The 17,695-nt window shown below is 39.7% G+C and overlaps 1 protein-coding gene across 1 annotated transcript in view; it reads left to right on the top strand.

Annotated features, from left to right (window-relative positions):
• GLB1 (galactosidase beta 1) overlaps positions 1-17,695 on the top strand; it is a 73,469-nt gene that overhangs the window by 53,211 nt on the left and 2,563 nt on the right. Inside the window, exons 12-15 of the mRNA XM_051961838.1 lie at positions 382-471; positions 5,821-5,934; positions 7,083-7,214; positions 10,643-10,867. Of these exons, the coding sequence (XP_051817798.1) occupies positions 382-471; positions 5,821-5,934; positions 7,083-7,214; positions 10,643-10,867 (561 nt within the window). The remainder of the gene's footprint in view (positions 1-381; positions 472-5,820; positions 5,935-7,082; positions 7,215-10,642; positions 10,868-17,695) is intronic.

The following is a 17,695-nucleotide window of genomic DNA, read 5'->3' as shown; positions in this document are numbered from 1 at the left end:
TAGTTTATCCTGACTATTATTATATTAATATTCTATCTTAATATTGAAAATCATTTGCCCCAAAGGGAAGAAAAATCAGTTTAAGAAAAGTGGAAAGTAGAAAAAAATTACATTTTCTGATTTCCCCCTCTTTTTTAACCTCCTAATCTAGTAGGTAGAATGTTTGGTCCATTTTAGACAAGTGTTTTCATTTACATTTTTTAGTGAATGGTGGTAGGTTTTAGTAACACAATTGGGAAGTTGAATGAATTCTATGGCTTGTTTTATGTTTGGAAATTCTGTCATATTCATTGAGTTCTTTGAAGGCTGACTTGGGTATCACTTATGAAGATGAGCAGGCATTAACTGGATATCTGTTTCTGTTTTTTTTCCCCTCCCCAGGTAAATACAGTGCAAGATTCTCTTGATATTTTGTGCCCTGCTGGACCATACAACAGCACTTACCCCTTAACATTTGTTCAGATGAAACAGGTACGTTTTCCAATACATAGTTACTTATTAATAACACTTCAGAGTATTGCCATTTTGCAGTTGTAGTCTGTGTTGCTTCATTTTTTCCTGTGTTTGGCTTTAATGGAGAGCCAGATTTTGGGTAAAGTAATCATATAAATTTTATTTTTAGAATAAAATTTTATTATTGTTCTATTGCTTAAAATTCTCTGTGTATCCTTTTCTCTTCCCCAGAATCATCCTTTATGACAATTTCTAGGATTTCTTTTTTGATTCATATATTTCAGAGTGCCTTAGAGTTTTTTGTTCATCTCCACCCTTTCCATCTTCTTGAGTGACTTCACTGTTCATAGGATTGATACCTTGTTATACTTGACTTCTCAGGTTATTGAGCCTTATTAATTCCTATAACTTAATGTTTCATTCTGATCCAAGGCATCTTTAAGGAGCGGTGACTTAGTGGACCTCACCATCTTTTCCCATCTCTTCCCATCTACCAGACACTGGACTTTTAAGATTCTCCCTTATTGCTACAGTCTTCTACCCCTCACAAAACTATTTCTTTTCTTTATCATTTCCTGCAGTTCCCTGATTCCCCCATGTTTTCCCAGTCTGTCATCCCATTCTGATTTCAGTGCCCTCTCATTACATGTTTGATCCTAGAATTAGCTGTTTTCATCTTGCGTTAAATCCCTTTGCCCCCAGTCACAGGCATTTATGTACTTTTTTGATTCTTCTTCAGAAAATAATGAATATATTACTAGAGGAAGTCATGAATCTGTGCTGAATGGATCCCCTATAAATTCATGCTAACTCACTTCCACTAGGTAGGAAAAGTGACAGATTTAGAGCCATAAGTGGCTCCAAAAGCCACTTTTGCTACTACCTGTGAGATCTGGGGGTAAGTAAGCCTCAGTATTCTCATTTTTAAAACGAAGAGATTGGACTTGGGGGGGTCTTTCTAGCTCTAAATCCATCAATGGATGATCTTGTCATGCTTTCTACAGTGGCAGCTCGAAATCTCTTTTCTAGAACCCCCAACTCTTATCATGCTTTTCTCTATGTTTATTGGGAACCTCGAAACCTTTTTCTGTTTTCATTTATATTCTTTGCAGCTTGTCTCAAAGGACGAAGTGCCTTTCTTCCTTTCCAGATTAACCTTTCCACTTATATTCTTGATTCCATCTCATGTTGTCTCTTTAACATTGCTTGTTATTTCTCTCCTTTTTATTTTCTTTCTCTGTAATGGCTTCTTCCTCTGTACCTAAAAAACAACTGATCAATTAAATTTTTTTTTTAAATGCTCAGATCTCTCCTATCCTAAAAGCAAGAAAAACAAAATTTAAAAAACACAAACCCTTCCCTTGACTTTCCTACACCTTTATAGTATCATCTTTGTTCCCCTTCACTATAAATATTGTAGGTAGAGTAGTCTAGACTTGCTTCCTCCACTTTTCTCACTTCCTACCTACCCCCTCCTTAACCCTAGGAGTCTGGCCTTCATCCTCATTGATCTTTTGAAAGCCCCTTGTCACGTACCACTGGCCGTTGGGCTTTTTTTCTGGCCACAGACCTTCGTGACCTCTCTGTAGCATTTGATTCTGTCTCTTTCCTTCATGCTGATCTCTCATTCTTTCATTTCCATGGTCTTTTCTTCTTCCTTGATTCTCCTCTTGCTCCTTGTTTACATGAATGGTTGCTGACCTTCTTTCACTAAATTCATTTTCCAGGTCGGTCTCATCTATTTCCCTAGCTTCAGTTATCCTCTGTTGGCAGATAATCCCTAATTTTGTTCCATGATGTCCATTTTCCTGCCAGACATCTCCATACTAGATACGGATATAATATCTATTGATATTATATGTCAAAATAAATCTCACCTCTTTCTCCTAAACATATTTCTACTTCACTAAGGCCTAATTTGAAGTCAGATCCTCCTGACTCCTGAAGTACCTGACTGTCTCTCTATATGTTTCACTTATTCAGAGACAAAGGGGGAACATTATTCTTTTTAAAAAATTAATTTCTTAAATTAAAAAAAATTTGTTTTGTTAAAAAAAATTTTGGAGGAGAGTGATTTTTAACATACCTGGATGTATGTGTCTAGGAGGTAGGGCAATGCGGGGAATCCTGGCTTTGTTTACCCTTTCAGGAAGAGCCCTGGTAACAATAGTATGGTCTTGTGTGTTGGTTCAGTGCTGTTGACCATTCTCAGTGCCTTCATATCATCGATCTTATTCCTGTCAAGACTGAGATAAACAAGCCAGGCCCCTCTTGATCTGCTCTGTCATTGCTTGCTTGTGTGACTTAATCTCTTGTTTCCCCACTGGTAAAATACTTGCCCCAGTTTCCTTGATGACCTTTTATGAAGATCAGGTGAAGTGGTGTCCTAACCACTTTGGGATAATATAGAACACCTTCTAATAGCTATACACCGTGCCAAGCTTAGATCTTTTCCCATAAAACTGTGATGCTTTTATTTTATTAATAATAGCTTTTTATTTTTTTAAATACATGCAAAGAGTTTTTAACATTCCCTCTTGCGAAATCTTGTGTTCCAAAATTTTCTCCCTTCTTCCCCACCACCCTCCTCTCTTAGACAGCACGTAATCCAATATAGGTTAAACAATTCTTCTAAGCATATTTCTACATTTGTCGGGTTACACAAGAAAAATAAGATTAAAAAGGAAAAAAACAAGCAAAAACAAGCAAACAATAGCAACAACAAAAAAGGTGAAAATACTATATTCAGAGCCACATTCAGTCCCCATAGGAGACCTCTCTCTGGATGCAAATGGCTTTCTCTATCACAAGTCTATTGGAATTGGCCTGAGAAAATTGTTGAAAAGAGTCATCCAAAACTGATACTATTAAATTATTGGACAAAAATGGAAGCTCTCAGGATATGGTTTTAAAGGGACTCTCTGTAATTTACCATGTTTCTGAGGTCCTCTACAAGTACTTTTGATCTCAGTGGAACCCAAATCACAAAAATGGCTAGTTCTGAGTGGGAGCAAAAATACAAAACTTTGGGGTAGGAGGAGGCATCCTGGTGCAATAAAAAGAACATTAGAATTGAAATCAGCAGACTTGATGGAAGTATTTATTCCTGGTAAATTGGGTAAAATTCCTTTTATCTTTCTGGACTTCAGTTTCCCTTTTTGTCAAATGAGAGTGTTGATCTCTGAGATCCTTTCCATTGAAATCTATGACATTTCTTTGTTTCCCCCAGTACCTAGCACTATACTTTAAATGTGGTAGATGCTTAAATATATATTTGTAGAATTGAGTTAAGTAAGAAATAAATGCCTTTAGCATAGTCAGTTCCTGTGCCCTCTGCCACAAACCCGAAGGGACTTCCCCTCTTTGTCTCTGAGGACTGGGTTATGGCTCTGCAGGTATTACAGCATCTTCCTCTCTGTGCCAGAAGTCCCTTTAGACATTGTTCTCCATCAGTGCGGTTGGAGTGTTGGCGGCTCATTTTAATGTTGTGACATATTTTGTGAATATGACAAAAGAATTTTGTAGGGTGACGGGCTTCTTCCCCGCAAGCCTGAGAAGCTGGCTTTTGATAGATTTTTTTAAAAAAGATTGTAATCCGTGTGTTATTTTATACATTTTAAAACATTATTTTGAGAAGAGGTTCATAAGCCTCACCAGAATGTCCAAGGAGTCCACAACACAAAAACAGTTAAGAACCCTTAGTCTCGGAGGAAATGTTCATTCATTTTAGGAGTTTGGGAGGACTGGGGGAGTTGATTTGGAGGTTTGTTTTCTGCACTTTTCTGTTGAACCAGGATATGTGTAAAATGTTTAATTTGCATATAAAGTATCCTGAAAGTACAGTTTTAAGCTACTAGAGCTTGAGATACCCTGGATAACAAAGCAGTCATAAAACCATAGCTTCTTAAAGCTTCCCTCCTTTTCCAAATAGTTTGTTTCATCAGATAATGCCTGGATGTGTATGTCTAATCTTGAACTCTTAAGACGCTTCTCTGCCTGGAGATGAGTAAACTGATTCCTTATCAGTCTTTCAGAATCAGAGTTGCTCTTCGCATTGATTAGAATTCTTAAGTTTTTGGAAATTTTTCTTTATAATGTTATTGTATGCATTGTTTTTTGGTTCCTGCCCAGGTTTCCGTGAAACCAAGAAACATCACTTTTATCATTTCTTAGAGCACGATAGTATTCCGTTATTTTTCCACACCATCATTTATCTAGCTACTGGGCATCTTGGTTTCTCAGTGCCCTGTGGTAATAAGATGGGTTGCTAGGAATATTTTATTATACAGTCCATTTTCCTCTTTTTTGGATCTCTTTGGGTATAGATTTAGCCATGATTTTGTTATGTCAAAAGGGATGAGCTATTACTGACTTTATAAGTATATTTTCAAATCGCTTTTGCAAATGTCTGGATCCATTTACAATTCTACCAATATGTGATTATTATGTCCATCCCTTCGTATCCTTTACAGCAGTGATCATTTTCTTTCTTTGATATTTTTGCCAGTCTGAAGGATATAAGATAGAACTTGAATTATTTTAATTTGGATTTCTCTCATTCTTAAAGAGAGACAGCTAGATGGTATGGTAGATAGCATACAAATAAATTCAATTTTCCTGAGTTCAAATCTAGTCCTTAGAGGTTTACTAGCTTGTGTTGACTCTTGGCAAGTCACTTAACCTCATTTGCCTCAATTTCCTCATCTGTAAAATTAGTTGGAGAAGGAAGTGGCATTCCAATATATTTGCCAAGAAATAAGGTTGTGAAGAGTCAGACACTACTGGGAAACATTTTTTTCATTTAAGTGTCAATAGCTTGCCTTCTTTTGAGAATTGCTTTTTAGTTAATATGTGAATTTGGCTTCCGGACAACATTATCTTTTCACCATTAGACTGGAAATTGGCTTGTATTTTTGTATAAGTCTAGTTCAATTTCTACACAATTCTGTCTTATCAGAACTTCTACAATGCAGAGAATAATTCGTTTTTTGCCTCTTCTGCTTTTATTCCTAAACTTGCCATATAAAGAACCTTTCACACTAAACCAGTAAGACATCCCTCTTTCAAATTCAGGCTGAACCTCAATAAAATAAAAGTGAGTCCCTAAGGAAAGGATTAAGATTTTGGTTAAAGCTGTTGGTCTCCCCATAAAAACTAAAAAGGCCACACTAACTTACTTGTATATAGCTGTCTGTGGACATGTATCCCCTGATGATACATAACATAAAAGTTAAATATTTAGTGTCTCATATACAGTAAGTTCCTAATAAGTGCTTATTGATCGGCTACTTTTACAATACATTATGACTCAGTGTTAACTTAAAATTCATTGCAAGATTTATTGATTTTTCTCTCCTTTTCCTCCAGTATTTTGGCTTTGTGCTGTACCGAACAATACTTCCTAAAAATTGCAGTGAACCGGTGCTTCTTTCTTCACCCTTAGGCGGAGTCCATGACCGTGCCTATGTTTCTGTGAATGGGGTAAGAATTGTGCACGTTTTTTCCTTGTTGAGATTTTGCTGGATTTATTCTTTCTTCCATTTCCTGGGCTACGAAGATGAGTGAAGTCTTCTGCACAAAAAAAATGTAGAAGGAATTTTAGATAGATACTCTTAGCCTTTATGGATTCACCTGCCCCGTTGCCACTTGGATTCAGCATTTTCTAGGATTAGAACTCATCATTCACCCCCCACCTAAACCCATCCTTCCTGGAAGCTTCCTTATTTCTATCGGGGACATTACTGTCTTCCCACTCATTCAGGTCCCCAGCTGCCAAGCCTGATCTTTCCTGTATCCACTCATATTCTCCTTCCCGTCCCAGGCCAGGCCTCCTTACCCTCCTGCCTGGACTATTGTTATTAGTTTGTCTGCCTGCCTACCTCAAGTCTTCTTCTTTTCCAATCTGTTCTTCACATATTTGTCTAAATGATCTTCTTAAAATCTAATTGTGTTATTCTCTCAAAATCCTTTACTGTCTCTCTTAGTTTCATGTTAAAACTCTATAATTTGATGTCAGCTTGCTTTTTTTTTTCCTAGCTACTCCCACTTTCTTAGTCTTGAACACAGTTAATCTCTCTCATAGAGAATTCATCATTCCTTTTTTCATTTCTATATGTTCTTTAAAAACTATTCTCTATACCTAGAGGTTTCCCTAGTCCAACTTTAATTAGATACAAAAAGACTGATTCCTGCAACTGGTATATTTGGAGCTCCATCTTTAGCTAACTCTGCAACCATGGGCACCTCATTTAATTTCCATGAGTCTCGGTTTTCCTGATCTTTAAAATGGGAATATTTGTTATGTCCATCTCATAGTAGGGGCATTACAAAGCTCATGGGGGCTTTGTATTGGTCATATGCTTTGCAAACCCATTTGAATTGTTGTCCTTAAATCAAGTTTGATGTTTATATTATTTGTGGGATTGTAGTATTCCGTATTTTAGAGAAATTAGTCTATTTCTGTTTTTTGAATTAAACCTAGGAGTGCTTAGGTCTGTTCAGCCACCTGTTTCCCTAGAAGAGTGACTGAAAGGTAGCAGCTGAGTAGAATACCAAGAAGGGGGGAGGTTTGGGGGATCCAGTTGGATCTTTGTGATTGAGTTATTTCTTAACTGACATTGAATTTGTAGGTTTCCCAGGGAATTCTGGAGAGAAACAGGGTGCTCTCTATAAATATCACTGGGGAAGCTGGTGACATCCTAGATGTGCTTGTAGAAAACATGGGGAGAATCAACTTTGGAGAGGATATCAATGACTTCAAGGTAATCTTAAAAGCATTTGAGGAACTTGTTTGGTCATTCAAGGGGGAACAACCATTCAGTCATCTTGTGACTCCATCCCAGCACTTGGCACAGTGCTTGGCGCATATTAGATGCCTAATAAATGCTTATTGACAGATTCAGTATCTGACTGAATATCTGCAGTGGGTCTTTTGTTGCCCAACTCTTGTGACTGTTTTTGCCTTAAGAGTTCTAGGGTGTGACATGGCCCATCCCAGAAGCCGCACAGACCTATCCACACAGCGATAAAACTCCAGGAGGTTCAGAGCTCTAGGATGTGTTCACAGTAGGAGGGACAGAGTTTCCTGATTGACACGGTTAAAAAGTTCATTCCCTGGCAGCTAGCTGTTAGGTAATGAGCCTCCTGTCTTCAGGGAGCGCTGGTCATACACTCACTGGAAGTCTTTCCCTTTTGACAGAGCCAGCCTGGGCTCTCCCAGGCTTCCACACCCCAGGACTCCATGCTCATCCTGGCCTGTGAGTAATGGGGGCAGAGTGAGGATAAAGAGATCATCCTAAATATCCGTAATTTCGGTAGCATAGGAAATCCTCAGCTGAGGAAACACCTGAATAATTCAACTGGGCACCTTCTCTGCAGCTTAAATCCATAGCTCAGGTCACATAGCCAATATCCAAGCTTGAACCTAGTTAGGAAAACCCAAACTCCAACTTTTCTATCCATTAAACCAAAGCAAAGATAGTCTTAAATGACAAAAAATAGTATATCACTAACATGCAATTCCTTAAGGAAAATGTTTTATTTAAACATGACATTATTTCCTTTTAAGTGTAATATTTTTAATGAACAAAAATCTATTTTCTCACCTTATTTTTCTTTATAAAAAAAAAAGTGACTGCTATCTTTCAGCCACTATTTTTTTTTTCAAACATTGGCCATGACCAAGACATATACGTCTTATTCTGTGTCCCCAGTTGGTCAACTTAACCTTGTGAGAGGGGTGTGTGTGTGTGTGTGTGTGTGTGTGTGTGTGTATTAATGGTCATGACACAAGGCCATTTACCATGCTAGCGATAATGAATCTTCAGAGGCAGAGTTGGGAAGCTTAATTAAATCCACACCAAAGGAAATCCTAGCTGTGTTCTCAGACTTATGGAACGGGTCAAAGAACAATAGATTCAGTACTTCACGCCCTACCTTCCTCATTTTTATAGAGAAGAGACATGAAACCCCAAGAAAGTGCCCATCTTGAAGGCACGAAGTGATAAACCTGGGCTTTGAACCCACAGCTGTTGACCCCAAATCTGCTGCCTATCTAAGACTCAAAAGAAGCTCTTGCAGATAAAGGTTAGGTTTGCAAAATCATCTAAATTTGGGAGAACTTGCTGAACCAAGTCAACTGGCCTGGAGCTGAGAACCAAGATGGAAACGAAGATGATTGTCCAATCACTCATTCTCCAATATGGCCAGATGAGCCTAAAATGGGGGTGGTCTTCCTTATTTTTGAGTCTCAGTAGCAGCAATGTACTCCACTGGATTTTGCCCCATCTCAGTTCTTGTCTTTAAGCCCAATCCATTTTGACAACATTGTGGTCCATGCCTGGTAACTTGAGGGACACTAGCCTTTGGATATTTATTTGGTTCTCTGACCAGAATTGAGGGTCAGGAGGTTGACAGGACATTCTGGACATCCTCCAGTTACTGAGCATTAAAGAATCTACCTTCTACCTTTCTTTCCCCGGGGAACATCTGTTTTTGCCATTTTGAAGGTGTGTTTCTGAAATTTTTATTTTGCTCTTGAGATAATAGGAAAGTTGAACAGTGAGTACAGAATGTCCAACTTGTTTTTGAGTTAAATTTTAGGGTGGAAGGAAGCAAAGGGAGGAAGCCAGTCCACTGTGGTTGTGTCTGCTAGTTAGTAAACCTGAAAAACCTGAAAACCTGAAAAACAATGGCTTTCCTGAGTTGCTTAAAGTGCTCTTTTTTGTTGCACCATGAAGGACCTTGGTGTGGTTCCTAAAATGCTGGTTTGTAACCAAGAAGGGTTCAACTGCTGATTCAGATATTTTCTTATTATGTGAGTGTGAGCAAGTCACATCATCCTACCAGTCTTATCATTGGTAGGATAGGGATGATAATAGCATCTACCTCTTACAGGGGTTATGAGAATCAAATGAGAGAATTCATGTCAAGTGCTTTAGGAACCTTTAATTATTAAAAAATATTAATAAAATATTTATATAAAATAAAAATATTTGTAAAACTTAGCAAGCTCTGTGAATGTGAGTTCCAGCAGTCTTGATAACCTATATTCTTGGAAATGAGGAATTGTCTTTCTTTGCATTCTTGGAAATGAGGAATTGTCTTTCTTTGCATTTGTATTCCCTGCCCTTGGCATGATACCTGATAGATAATAAGTGCTTGTTGAATGACAGATTACTCTCACTGACTTTAAAATACCATAGAAATGTGGTATTTTTTTTTTATTAATAAGTATGATGTATTCAGTGCACAAGGAGTTTGGGCTTAGGAAGATGACCAAGATAGTCCTTGGCCTTGAGCTTACAGATAAGATATATATTATTAATACATATTTGTTATTTATATATTTTGTTTGTATATATTCATATCTATGCATTGTTGTTTCTCTTAATATTGATAAATATGATGAATTTATAAACATGACCTATATTTATAATATACTTACACATATAAGTAAATGTATTATAATACATTATGTATTCTATTCAGATGTATTATTTATATATTTTGCATATGTTAATATTTGTATATATTTTGTTTCTATTATAATTAGAAATGTATTTTTATTTATACTTTGTGATATGTTTATACTGTAATACATTTATATTGTGTAATAGATTTTGTAATTATATATTTTGAAGTTATTATTATGTATCTACTTTATTTTGCATTTTATTGATTTGCATATTAGTTTAGTGCCTTTTGCAAGAAAGGGAAGTAGTAGATTTTAGATTTTTAGGGGATAGAGTGGGCTAGTGAGGTCATTGATTTAGTGGGCTTCCAGAGGAGGAGACTTCTACTCAGCCTTGCGCTTCAGCACGATGAATGACTTGCTCACACTCACCTTTTGAGGTATATAATTCTAGAGAAATGCCTAGAAGATCTGAGATTAACAGCTAGTGTGCTTCAAAAGACTTGAACTCAAATCTTTCTGGCTTCTCTATCAATTGTACCACATGGCAGAAATTCTAATTTATCTTGGACATCATTTTGCATATGGACTCAGTCATGCGACTCTTGAGACTTTTAACTTTTTCCTGTTTCATTTTCATATACATTTAAATCAGTTCCCTAGATAGCTTTGAAATGAGACCATTATCAGAGAAACTTACTATTTTTTTTTCCCATTTGCCTGCATCTTTTTTTTTTTTTTTTTTTTTTTTTTTTGCTATTCTAATTTTTTCTTTAGGGTCTGATTACCAATTTAACCCTTGGGTCAGATGTGCTCGAAGATTGGTTGATGTTCCCATTGGATCTGCAGAATGAAATGCTTTCCTATCTGGAAGAGGTGACATCCAGCAACGCTACTTCCAACTCAACTCTCCCATCTTTTTATGTTGGTCATTTTTCCATTCCTTCTGGAATTCCCGACTTTCCTCAGGACACCTTTATCCAGTTTCCCGGCTGGACCAAGGTATGATCAACTTGGGGCTTGGGCATTTTCCTTTTCTGTTTAAACAAAGCTCCATATGTAGCCTTTGAAGTGTGTTTATCTTGTCAATATTGGTTTAAAACGGATTCCTTTTAAAATTACATTTTATTTTGTTTTCATATCTGCACTATTTTTCCTCTCATTCCCAATAAAAACTTTGGTTATAAATATGTATAGTCAAACAAAACAAATCCCTGCTTTGGCCATGTCACACCATTCCCTCATTCCCCATTCCCACCCCTAAAATATGCGTTTCGGTCTTTCCTCTGAGTCTGTGACCCTTCTATCAGTAAGTGGGTAAAAGGTTTCATCTGGAGTCCTGACGCTATGGTTTGTTGTTGTGCTGAGTTCTAAGTCTTCCAAAGTTGTTGTTTTATCCATTGTTCTCTTATTTAACTCTACTTTGGTTCATGTAAGTCTTCATGTGTTTCTCTAGAGCCATTCTCTTTGTCATTTCTTATGGCACAGTGGTATTTCATCCCAGTATAGATTGTAACTCGGAGGCATCTCCCCAGAAACTGCAGTAGTTCTTTGCCACCACAAATGGAGCTGGATAAATACGTATAAGTCCTTTTCTTCTTTCTTTGATCTCTTTTACATATAGAACCAATGGTAGTCTTGCTGGGTCCATGGGTGTATAGACTTTAGTGACTCTGGAGCATAATTCCAAATTGCTTTCCAGAAGAGCTATATCAATTTTCAGGTCTATCAACAGTGTATGAATGTACCTGTTTTCCCAGAGCTCCTCCAGCATTCTTTATTTCCTTTTTGCCAATCTCAGAGTTGTGTTAAATAGCATTTCTCCAATTACTGGTAGGTTTAGAGCATTTTGTCATAAGGCTACTGGTATTTTGGATTTGTACCTCCCAAAACTACCTCTTTATATCCTTTGAACATCTGTCCATTGAGGAATTTCTCATTCATATGTATTTAAATCAGTCCCCTAGATAGCTTTGAAATGAGACTGGTATCAGAAAAACTTGATATAAATTTTTTTTTCCTATTTACATTCATTTTTTCTTATTTTAAAAGTATATGCTTTTATTTGTACAGAAACTTTCTAATTTTATGTAATCAAAATTGTACATTTTACCTTCTATGGTCTTGCCTATCTCTTCTTTGGTCAAAATCTTTTACCCTATTCATGGATCTAACAGGTAATTTTTTCATGGATATGATGTCACTCTTAATACCTAAGTCAAATAATCATTTGGAGTTTATCTGAAAGATATTGCGCTCTCTTTCCCTCCTTCCTCCTCTCTTTCTCTCTCTCTCTTTATGTCTGTCTCTGTCTGTACCTCGTTTCTATCTCACCACTTTTCATTGTAGAATGAGTTCTTGCCCCCGAGATCGTTGGGTTTGCCAAACACTAGTTTCTGGGCTTGTTTGCTTCTATATATATTTTGTACCTTATCTGTCCCATTGACTAGCCTCTATTTTTTAAACTAGTACCAAATGGTTTTAATGATAACTGAAAATTACAGATTCTAAATGGATTCTTGAACTTGGATGGGGAAAAAAAAATTAAATAGGAAAAAATACTTTTAAAATGGGGGGTGGGGGGGCTAAATTTTGACTAAATTCAAATGAAATTTAGAATTTCCCTCAAATATTAATTTCTTTTAAAAAATTCTGAGGAGAGAGTTTTACCAGATTACTAATACTTAACAACTTGGGTCATAAGTTATTGCTGATTTGACCTTTGATCCACAGGATATAAAAAAAGTTAAGAACCCCTGATTTAAAGAATGAGAAATTATTGTTAAACTATTATGTGAGGTGAAAATGTGATAGGACGCTTAATGTTGACTTTCCCACAGCAGACTTTGCCTTTGTTCCTTGAGTGTGGATTTAGTAGTTAAGCATTTTTGAATTTGTAAAACTAAAAGGTAGAAGAAGAGAGGAGTTAGATCACGTGCTCTCTGAAATGTTTTATGTATAAAATTCTATAACTCTTGAGGTATGTCATCCTGGACACATAAACTTGTCCATTTACCCTCCAAAGACTAGTCAGACAGATCCAGTCCTGTTGCTGCCACTTCCCCTCTTCTGGCCCCTCCCTGTCCTGTCCCCCTTCTCCCCCATCTTCTGCATCCACTGGTTCTAAAAAAGTAACTTTGATTTAATGAATGAAATAACTGATAAGGATGAACAGTGAGATAAACATGAAGGCTAAGATTTATATGGGTGATTAAGCTGAGAAAAAGAATCGATTGTTACTAAAATGTTTTGCCATTTACTGTTTTAAAGTTGCCATGTTTTAATCTTTCCTAAGATACCTAAGGGCAAAAATACTTTAGAACATCCCCCATTTGTGATCCTGTGGCCCTTGGCACTCGTGTTATGGTGTGGAGGTCAGAAGGTTTCCCCCTGTCTCCATCACCTCTTCAGAAAGGCGGGCATGCGTGTGAGTCATGGAGGAAGAGCTGGAAGCTCAGGTCCTGGAACTCGGCCTCCTTCTTTCACAGAGGAGTGAACGGAGACCTAGGCCTCTGTTGTGGGAAGCCTCCAGATCCCACAGGGAGGCAGCTAATGGCAGAACCAACCTTGAGCCCAGTCTCTTTCCTCCGACGTAGCACTCACCCGCCCGTGGTCGTTATTTTCTTTTAATCCAGAGTTTCTATTCAAACTCGTTTTCTTTTTATCCAGAATTTCCATTCAAACTTGCTATTTTCTTATCCAGAGTTTCTGTTCAAACTTAGTATTTTCTTTTTATCCAGAATTTCCAATCAAACTTATTTTCTTTTTATCCAGAATTTCTATTCGAACTCTATTCAGACTCCCCAATTTTTGAGAGGTAGGTGATGATCTCGGAAAGGAAGTTGGACCAGGAAGGAGAAAAAATTTGTTAGCGGCTTCTGCCCACACACTTGGTGCTTTTCCAGCTTATCTTGACGATCAGCATTTCAGATGGGGCAGATAGAGCTGGGCCCGCAGGTGGAGGCTTGGAGCCCTCTGCTTGTGGTTTCCCATGCCTGGTGAAGAATACCTGCCGCCACTGGAGGGCTCTTTGTCTTGGCTTGGGGCAAGCGGAGTTCATCTCGGCTTTGGGCACCTTGCAGGGCGTCGGGGAAATGAGACCCGAGATAACCCAGCCCCCCAGCTGTCCTGGAATTTCCATTCTGGGGGAGTGGGGCTTGTGAATGAATCCCTACATATAAATAGGCTCGGACAGGATGTGTCTGAGTGCCTCTGTATTCACACGGATACATGTGTGCGTATCCACACAGTTACACGTGTACGTTTGTGTTAGGATGCACGTAAAGAATGCACGCGTGCACTTACATGCTGTACACACGACGCTCGTGCGCACACATGTGCCATGTTCTTGTGCGCGCGTGCACGGGCATTTGGTGTATTGTGGATATCTGGGTTTATGTATGTTTAGGTTTTTGTACACGTCTGCACATATTCATGTTGTGCCTATGGGCTGTCCGGGTGTGTACAAACGCCCCCAAGCACAGCGAGCGTGCCCACGTGCGCGAGCGCCCGCAGGCGGTCCCTGCACCCACGCGCCGCCGCAGGAGAAACTGTAACCCAAGGCGGGGAGTGAGGGCCAGCAAAGGCTCAGAGCTTGGGGCGAGGGTTTCAGGGATGGGTGGGGCTGCAGCCACGTGTTGGGGGAGGGCCCAAGGACAAAGGGAAGCGGGAAAGCTCAGGCCCCGCGTGGAGGCGGGGGTAGGGGGAGTTCAGCCTCTGGAGGAGAGCGGGAGGGGGTAGGGGGAGTTCAGCCTCTGGAGGAGAGCGGGAGGAGTCGGAAGTGTGGGAGTGGAGACAGATTGGGAAGGGTCTCGGCCAAGCGGCACGGGAGACGATTGGGAAGCCAGTAGTGATGGTCGGACGCCCGCTTTCATCAGTGTAGGGAATTTAATCTAGAATTGCTGGACCACCTGCTGCTGCCTCCCAGGGAGGACTTGTCTTTTCTGACAAGCTTCTACTCTCTGTCCCGTAGGCCTTTGACTCTGTTAGTCAGTTGGACACCTTCCTGGCTGTGTGACCCTGGCCCGGCCACTCACCCCCAAGGGCCTGGGAGGCGTGGGGGGCGGGGAGAGAACCGAGTCTGGTGGTGACGGGCCCAACCGGGAGAGGCGGTGGGGAGAGCGGGGAGCGGGCGGGCGGCAGCAGAGCTTCAGGCCCAGCCCCAGGCTGCTGATTGATTGGGCCCGGAACCGTCTGGAAGCGGCTCTAATTCTGAAAGGCGCCTGCGCGTTCTCTGGCCGACGTGCTAAAGGCGGGGGAAGCAGCGGGGGCGGAGGGACCATTGGCTGAGGTGTTGCTTCTAAGTGCCAGAGGGACGTCGAGGCTCGGGCGCCATGTTGGAGCTCGTGCTCTGCGGCCCAAGAGGCGTCTTTGTAAGGTTCCCCCCCATTTTTTCTCCGCTAAGGAGTTATATTAAAACTAACGGGAAAGCGGAGCCAGGGAAGCTGTGGCGCCGGGGGAACTGAGTGACCCTGTATGCCCGGGTCATGTAAAAGTGTCTCAGGTGCAAAGGGGTCACGAGAAGGAAAAAGCCTCAGAAGCCGGCACTGTGAGGTCTCTGAGGGCGGAGATGTCGGCTTGTCTTGTGTGTCCAGTGCTTTTAGCACAGGGCTTGGCACCGAGTACCGCTTGTTAATAAGTTCCCTTATATTCAAATTAGCCCTAGACAGTTCCAAAGGACCCAGGATGGAAAATGCTGTCTACTTTGAAGGTAGAGTGTACTTTTCTCACCTTCGTGTGTGTGTGTGTGTGTGTGTGTGTGTGTGTGTGTGTGTAGTGGTGGAGGGGGAGAAAGGGGGGGTTGCAACATGGCTAACATGGAAATGTTTTGCCCAACTTCACGCGTAGAATCAGTATCGTGTTGCTTGCCTTAACTCAGGATGGGAGGGAGAGAATTTGGAACTCAAAATATTAAAAAATGGATGTTAAAAAAGTTATCTGTAATTAGAAAATATTTAGTAAAAGAAAATAGATTTAAGAAGAAAAAAAATCAATAGTCATCAAAATACTTTTAAAAGCAAGTTCATGGCTTGAATGGGTTTTAAGTCCTTCCAGCTGTGACAGTGAACCTATGATGATATTTTATGTTAAGTGAGGTCATTGAATCTATGAAGATGAAATGAAGAATATAAAGTTTTACAATTGGATTCAAAAAATCACCTCCTCAAGTGAAAGATGTGGTTAGATGGGGTGGGTTTAGTGGATTTCAAACTGAATATGAAACAATAGTGTGATTTTTTTTTTTTAATCTGACTTGTGATTTTTATTGATGTCACATCTGCTAAGGCAACTGCCTCTATTTTAAAACTTAGAAATATTTTTCAATTTGCAAGGATTTATTTTCTCACTTCCACCTCTTGCATTCCTACCCTTTGTTAAAAGAGAAAGAGACAGACAGAGGCGGAAAAAAGAAGAAAGGAAGAGTGGGAAAAAAGGGAGGGAAAAGGAGGAGGAGGAGGAGGAAGAAGGAGTAAAAAAAAAAGAAGGGAGAGAAATCAATCCCATTCAACTCATTTTATCATTGAAGAAACTGAAGGCAGTTTAGCCTCAGTTACTGACCATAGACACGGGCAAGCCCTTTCAACTCCTCCCCTCAGTCATGAGACATTTCTCTTAAGAATTCTTCCAGTTCTGAAATGCATGATTCCCAGGGGAGGGACAGCATAAAACCAAGAGATAAAATGCCAGACCCAGACTCTGCCCTTAGCCATCCCTGGCTGCCGTAATGGCAAAGACAGGTTAAAGCAAAGTCCTCAGTCTTTGTAACCCAGAGAAGATGCCCCTCATTCTACTCTCTTGGACGAGGGCATTTCCAGTTTGTGTCTCCCTCCCCAGAGGTCTTTTCCTCTTGACCGAAAGAGTGGGGTGACTGCTCTTTCTCCTTTGCACCTCCACCCTCCACGAATGCAAAAACAAGCCACAGGCAGATCTTTAAAGTGATAAAAACTATCAGTGTGCACACCTTTTCAGCATGGATCAAGATAGCACGTTCTCCTGCAGAAGCAAGACAAATACTTCTCAGAATCCTCACACTGTGAAACTTAATTTTTTTTCTAAATGACTGAGCCCCAACAGCCAGTTTCTAATCACCAATTTCTCAGCCCCCATTGCCACGTAAATAATGAGATCATTGACTCTCATAGGACAGGTAACCATGGTGATAGATGGTATTTTGAAAGATGTGTATCCTCCTCCACTCCTTGTCCCAGCCTAGGAGGCAGATGGCAACCCTTCCATACCTTCTGCTTGGGGAGAAAGAATTCACGATCTGGAGTTTGAAGAAAATGGAGATTGAGGCCTGCCTCTGACACTAGTCACCCCACAGGTTTTTATTACGAGACAGTAATATAGTTGTATTGATAGTAATATACAAGGCACTAGGGCTATGAAGGGAGAAAGTATCTGTGGCTGTAGTGAGAGAGCTTCCATTCTTTTGGAGAATCCAACATGTGGACAGTTATGTATGGGATTGTCTGAGAAGTATAGAACACGTATTGTGCGAAGAAGAATGAAATGAACTTTTGAAGGGAGGTTATGAAGGCTATATACGGTCCGTTTGTGCCATGAAGAAGTCACTGAAAGTTTTTTTCCAGAAAATGGCAAGATGATACTTGAACTTTAGAGAGATCTTCTTATTAGTTATGCTGAGGAAAGATTGGAAAGGGCAGGATCCAAAACCAGGAGTCCTATTAGGAGACTGTTGTCTTGGTAAGAGGTGAGGATATTTTGAGCCATTTGGCTGTGAATGGAGAGGAGGGTGGGGAGAGAACATTTCATTGAAGATAGCGGAATCGACAGTTTTAGCAATTGATTGAAAGATGAGGGAAGGAA

This window comes from Antechinus flavipes, chromosome 5 (genome assembly GCF_016432865.1).
Source record: "Antechinus flavipes isolate AdamAnt ecotype Samford, QLD, Australia chromosome 5, AdamAnt_v2, whole genome shotgun sequence".
NCBI lineage: Eukaryota > Metazoa > Chordata > Mammalia > Dasyuromorphia > Dasyuridae > Antechinus > Antechinus flavipes.
This window is presented reverse-complemented; position numbering and strand designations above follow the sequence as displayed.